This window comes from Acanthisitta chloris, unplaced genomic scaffold (assembly GCF_000695815.1).
Source record: "Acanthisitta chloris isolate BGI_N310 unplaced genomic scaffold, ASM69581v1 scaffold13806, whole genome shotgun sequence".
Classification (NCBI taxonomy): domain Eukaryota; kingdom Metazoa; phylum Chordata; class Aves; order Passeriformes; family Acanthisittidae; genus Acanthisitta; species Acanthisitta chloris.
In genome coordinates this window covers 3837-10436 of record NW_008677702.1, presented here as the reverse complement: position 1 = coordinate 10436, position 6600 = coordinate 3837, and the positions used below count along the sequence as shown (strand labels likewise).

The following is a 6600-nucleotide window of genomic DNA, read 5'->3' as shown; positions in this document are numbered from 1 at the left end:
AAGTACTGCCCCACCAGGAAGCCAACCTCCATCGTGGCCCTGGCCAGCAGCTGCAGCACGTAGATCCGCAGCAGCCCGTCCGCGCGGATCTGCCGCCGGCCGTCGTGCCTGGGCTCGGCAGGGCTCTGCTTCTCCTTGCTCTCCTCCACGCTCTCCACCTCCAGCTCCGGGTACATCATCGGGTCCTCCTCGTGGTCGCCCTCAGCCTCCTCCAGGCCGCGGTGCTGCTTCCAGTGCACGGGCAAACTCCTCCTCCCGACCCTCCTGGCGGCCTCGCCGCGCCCCACGCTCCGGGCGATCTTGTGGATGGCATAGCCCAGGTAGAGCACGGAGGGAGTGGCCACCAGGATGATCTGGAAGACCCAGAACCTGACGTGCGAGAGGGGGGCGAAGGCGTCGTAGCAGACGTTCTCGCAGCCAGGCTGCTCCGTGTTGCACACGAACTTGCTCTGCTCATCGTAGTAGATGGATTCTCCTCCCACAGCAATGAGGACGATCCGAAACACAATCAGCACTGTCAGCCAGATTTTGCCCACGAAGGTCGAGTGGTTCTGGATCTCCTCTAACAGGCGGGTCAGAAAGCTCCAACTCATGGTGCTCAGATGGGTTTATCTACAAAGCAACCAAAACCCCCAAAGATTTATCAGTTTAGCAGCTTGAGTGAGCCTAAACTGTGTAACACTCGGTTGAGGGAGACTGAAAACTCCAGACCTTTACACCCAACACACATCCACATCACCTGTCATCGGGATCCAGCTGCCAGGACTTGCTTGAAGGTCCTACGTCTCCTCCACAGGCTTTTGAGGAGTCTGCTAGGAGGGAAAGGACCAGTTTGCTGCCACGTCACACAAAAACACTCCCAGAGCTACTCCCCAGCTGGAGACAGAGACAGACACAGCTCCTGGTCTGCCACAGGTGGACAAACACATTCCCAGTGGAGGCTGAAGGCCCCAGAACACAGGGGATGGGGAGACGAGCGCTCAGGAGGTTTCTGGGTGCTGCTGGCCGTGCCCTAGTGCTGACAGGGAGCTCTAGTTTAGCTTGTTACAGCCTCGAGCACAGCCCCTGTGGGACACTGTCCCCCCCAAGGGCAGTGCCAGCTGTCCTGGGGCACAGAGGGACTGCCCAGGCCACACCTGGACAGAGCTGCAGTTCCCTGGGAGGTACAGGCAGGACAAATCAGAGATCAGAGCGGTGCCACACACCAGCACAGGGACAGGGCTGGGCCAGGGAACCTGGAACTGATGCTCAAGTAGGTGTCCGGATCTGGAGGATCTGGTTTAGGGTTTAGTGGTTACAGCAGCGGCAGGTTAAGGGTTGGACTGGATGATCTTAGAGGTCTCCTCCAGCCTCCTATGGTTCTCTGAACTGCCTGGGCCATGCCCAGGGCAGAGATGCAGCTCAGCCCCAGCAGGGCGTTCTCACAGAGAGGTCACTCAGAGAAGAGGGAGGAGGGTTCCGGAGGGTTCTGGAGGGTCCGGGTCTCCGGGCGAGCAGAGGTGGTGGATGTGACCCTGGGCTGTCCCTGCCCTCAGGAGCAGGGGGTGATCTCACCTCCGTGTCAGCGAGGCAGCACTCGGCGCCTGCGGCCGCATCCTTCAGCAGCAGCTCAGACATCAGGGGGTGAACACGTGAGGCTCCAGCCCAGCTGAGGGGTGGGGAAGATGCCTAAAGGGGAGAGATTGAGAGAGGTCAACTTGTTTAGCTGAGAAACATGGGAGGAGAATGAAGGATTACTGGTGAATCCCAACACCAACCTGATCCCACCATCCCAGGGAGCACTGCCCGGAATAACGTCCCTAGCAGGGAGAACGAGGAGTGTGACACCACTCAGTGCCCTGGGACAGGAACCTGGCCTGCCTTGGGACTCATCCAGAGGGATTCCAGCCTGGATTCCACTGGTTTTATCAACTACAGGGTGCCAGAGCACACTCTGCCCACACCGCTGGGGTCGGCCACAGCCCGCGGGTCTCGCCCAGACGTCAGTGCCACCCAAGCCAGAGCAAATGACCTCTGTCCAACAGCAGGTCCTCCTGTGGAGCTGATTCTCTTCAACAGGAAAGTGTCACTGACTCCAAATTTAGTCCTAGTCCAGAGCTGTGACACAAACAGGGAGGACACACCAGCAGGCAAAGAACTCCCTGGGCTCTAATTAAAGGATCTGGTTCAAGCAGAATGACCAATCTTAATGGTCAGCCTTCACTGGGAACATTCAGCCCATCCAAATTAAACTCAGTGTGAGAACAAGAACTTCCAAGAAGAATTATGGCTTGGAGGAGGTGCATCCTCCAGTTCTGCAAGATCAGCCAAGGTCAGAGGGACATGTTCTGCCTGTGCAGCACCAGACACGTCGCAGTCCCCTTCACCCAACGCACACTTGCGGTTCGGAGCTGTTGTGCTGGCAACATTTAGCTCAATAATTTCCCAATGTTTGAAAGAAAAGTCTATGGACACTGACACACATCTGAGAAAGGCAAAATGTCAGCAATTCCAGCTAATTTAAGTCATGCCAGAAAGTGCATTTGAGAGAGACTTTCATGCCTTGTATTTGTCAGGAGCTCCTTCCAGCGCTGCAGTGGAGGAGGCTCCTGGAGCAGGCAGGACCCACCACGGAACACAGGACACAGCTCTGACAGTGAGTTGGCTCCCGAGCTAAAGCTTTGCAGGCACTGAGAGAATGAACAGGGATTTGGAGCAGGTACATGGGAAAAAAGACATCAGCTCTGGGGGAAGCGACTCCCTGCTGGAAATCTCTGGGGCTAGGGAACAGCCCTGGGCCGTGTCCCATCCCCTCCCCAGCCCAGGGGGGTTTGGGGATGGATTTAAACGTGGGATGAGTTTCTTGTCTCACAGTGATGGCTGATGGTGATGGGAAGAACTGAGCCACAGAGCAGCAGTTAAACACCTCAGGATCCCATCCCAGAGGGAACAGGAGCTGAAGCTCTCAGGTCTCTCTGCATTTCCCTAGCTCATCTCCTTGTCTGCAGGAGAGATTTTGTAGCCGCAAGGCAATTGCTAAGGAGAATGAATATATTTACAGATGACTTTTTTTTCCCTTAAAATGTGTCCTCCCAGGTCATGCTAACCAAATTTGATTAGTTTATTAATGATTTATTTGTTTTGTTTCGTTTTAAGCAGTTTAAAAAGACGTGCTGAGCAGGGCAAAAGGAAGAATAAATGCATGGCAATTCTGTTGTTGATCAAAAGAGGTTTCATGCTGCATGAAAGTGAAATTGGACCCACAGGCTAATTAAAATAGGATCTGAATTAGGATGGATGAATAATTAGCATTATTCATTCCAATCTCATTTACACTGAAAAGCAAGAAGTTAGAGGATTCACAAGCACTTTTGGGGAAGCAGAGGGTTCCTTGGCTTTTAACCTGGAGAATGAGTAACTCTTTGCTGTGGCACATCCCAAACCCTAGGGATAACCCAGCCACCTGCACTCCCTGACCACAACTCAGCACCCACTCCAAGCGACACAAGGCCAGGGATGTGGGGACACTCCTGGGATGGGACAACTCACAGCTACTCCACCCTTTGTGAAGGAATTCAATCATAGCATCACACAGTCACTGAGGGGGGGAAAGACCTCCGAGACCATCGAGCCCAGCCTGTGACCCATCACACCTTGTCAGCTGGACCAGAGCACTGAGTGCCACGTCCAGTTGTTCCTTGGACACCTCCAGGGGTGGTGACTCCACCACCTCCCTGGGCAGCACATTCCGATGCGTGACAACTCTTTCTATGGAGAAATTTCTCCTGATGTCCAACCTGACCCTCCCCTGACACAGCTTGAGGCTGTTTCCTCTTGTCCTGCCCCTTGTTCCCTGAGAGCAGAGCCTGACCCCACCTGGCTGCACCTCCTGGCAGGAGTTGGGGAGAGTGAGAAGGTTCTCTTGAGCCTCCTTTTCTCCAGACTGAGCCCCCACAGCTCCTTCAGTTCTCCAGACCCTTCTCCTTGTGCTCTGGCCCCTTCCCCAGCTCCATTTGCTTCTCTGGACACACTCCAGTCCCTCCCATGTCTCTCTTGCAGAGACACCCAGAGCTGGACACAGCACTCAAGGTGCCTCACCAGTTCTGAGTACAAAGGGACAATCACTTCCCTAATCACCACCAGTGTCACTCCAATTCCCAGCAGTGCAGCTGAGAAAGAGTAAGAAAATTGTACTGAATTTCATTTTTCATCTACATGCTCAAATACTTGGACAGGGGAAGGCTGGGACTTTCTGGAGAGCACACAGTGCTCTTTCAAGTAAATACTCTGTCATCTGGCAGAGCTCACGTGGCCACAGCAGAGAAGGGTTTGGAAACAGCCACAATGTCAATGTCAATTTGGAAACCCTTTCTGAACGGTGCCTTCCATCCCAGGCATGCTAACGAGGCTGTGCTGCTCCCCAGCCCAATCCCCCGAGCCCCAGAAGCCCCATGCTGGATTGTGAGATCTCAGCTCCCATGCAGGATATAAATAGAGCAGGAAAATATGGGTAAGAGGTAGAGATATAATAAGATTCTTGTGCTGTCAAAAAAATGAGGATGTCAAGGACGTATCTCTTTGAAAATCAACATATACCCACCCGAGCACTCAGCTCCCAGAGAAGCTGGAATTTGCAGCTCAGACATGACCCTCTGGTCGCCTCTGTGCCCTCTAGGTAGTGCTAACATGGGAAGCCAAGTGACAATTTTAGCAACACTCCCCCGCAGGAGCAGAATTCGAATGAAATCACGACGTGTTTCGTGCTGGCCCAAACCAGCACTTGCTGCACCTACAGCAAGCAGAGTGGTGCGGGAGGCAGCGTGGCCAGGACACACATCCCAGCTGCAGAGGGACCCGCTGGGGTCGGCCTGGAGCCTGACCAGCTCATCAGAGCCTGCAGGGACAGGAGGCTCCAGAGGAAACGCAGGCTGGGCTGAACAGGCTCTATGAGTTCTGGAGATCTGTTGTGGGGCCTGTCAGCCTCAATCCCCTCAGACATGTTCAGCAACCAGTATCCCTTCCAAAGGATGGGAATGAGCTGTACCAGCTCAGGAGAGTGAGCTCGGAATGGGAGCACTGGAGCATCTCCCCTATGAGGACAGGCTGAGAGTTGGGGCTGTTCAGCCTGGAGAGGAGAAGGTTGTGTGGAGACCTCAGAGCACCTGCAGGAGCTGAAGGGGCTCCAGGGGAGCTGCAGACGGATCTGTGCTAGGAGCTGCAGGGACAGGACAAGGAGCAATGGGGAGAAATTGAAAGAGGGAAATTGAGGTTAGATTTCAGGCAGAAGTTTTCCCTGTGAGGGTGGTGAGACCCTGGCACAGGCCGCCCAGGGAGGCTATGGCTGCCAAGCTAGAGAAAAGAGCCAACACTGCTGTGCTGAGACCAAAACCAAGTGTCTGCCCTGAGCTCTTGGAGTACCAGCTCAGGCTGTCTGCACCCCTAAATCCAAAGACCTGGAGGACATCCTCAAGGAAGACAGTTCCTCCCAGCTGAAACGACCCTCAGACTGGGTGAGTGTGGCCTCAGTGGACGCAGCGGCACAGAACACTCCTGACTGAGCTGTCCACTCCCTCTCCTCCACACCACAGGGATCCTGCAGGCCTTTCCAGGAGCTGATCACACACAGGCAGCACTCATCTCTCAAACTCTGAGCTCTGCTCCCCAGGAGCTGCTCCCAGACCAGATATCCACGTGCTGAGATCCCACGTGCTCCTCAGCTCAGGCTGATAAACCCTGGTTCAGACACATGAATCATTACCACCTGATAAAATACCTCCAAGATCAAACACACCAAAGGCCCAACGAGTCCAGTGCTGTGACAGCTTCTGTGTAAGGCATAGAACCACTTGTTTACTTGAGTCACTTAGTTAGTCTGAGGTTAACCCCTAGATTCCCTTGCACTGTATGCATCACCCTCAGAAATGTGCAACATTCCCATAGTGTAAACCACCACATTTTACATCCTGACACCTACAGACAGACACACCACGACCTCAAGCACTGCAGGGAGACATGGAACAACCATATTTCCTTGGACAGACCAACCAGGTCTCGGTCCAAATGGAAGAACACATTGAATCGCAGAATCACTAAGGCTGGAAAAGACCTCTGAGATTGAGTCCAACCCATGACCTAACACCACCTTGTCACCTAGACCACCACTGTGTGGACCACAGCAGAGGACTGAGGGACATGTGCTGCTGCAGAGCAGCAGCCCTGGGAAGGGCTGGAGCATCCATGCTCTTACCTGGGTTCCTCCAGCTCTCTGGCAGCAAGGTGTGGGGAAGGCCATCCTCACCTGCATCCCATTTCAGCCAGGCATCAGAGAGATCTCCCTGTCTGGATGTGATTAGCGATTCAATAGCCACAACAGCCCTTTGACTGCAGCCAACAGCTCCACAGCATTTCCCCACTGGGCTCCTCCTCCACGCTCAGAGGGATGAGTGTCAAGAGAAAATGACACACTGGAGGCAGCTGACCCAAATATCACTCTCACGGCCATTTCGGGAGAGGAGAGAGAAGCCCAAAGAGAGCAGCTCTGTCTCCTCCTGTACGTCAACAGCTCTCACTTGGCTGAGCCGGAGCAGTCGGGTGGGGACCAACACCTAATGCTCCCACCAC

General features: G+C 54.2%; 1 protein-coding gene across 1 annotated transcript in view; it reads right to left on the bottom strand.

The window, feature by feature from the left end:
* GJC1 (gap junction protein, gamma 1, 45kDa) overlaps window positions 1-593 on the bottom strand; it is a 1175-nt gene extending 582 nt beyond the window's left edge. Inside the window, exon 1 of the mRNA XM_009076619.1 lies at window positions 7-593. Coding sequence (XP_009074867.1) covers window positions 7-593 — 587 coding nt within the window. The remainder of the gene's footprint in view (window positions 1-6) is intronic.
* Between the last annotated feature and the right edge of the window lie 6007 nt (window positions 594-6600).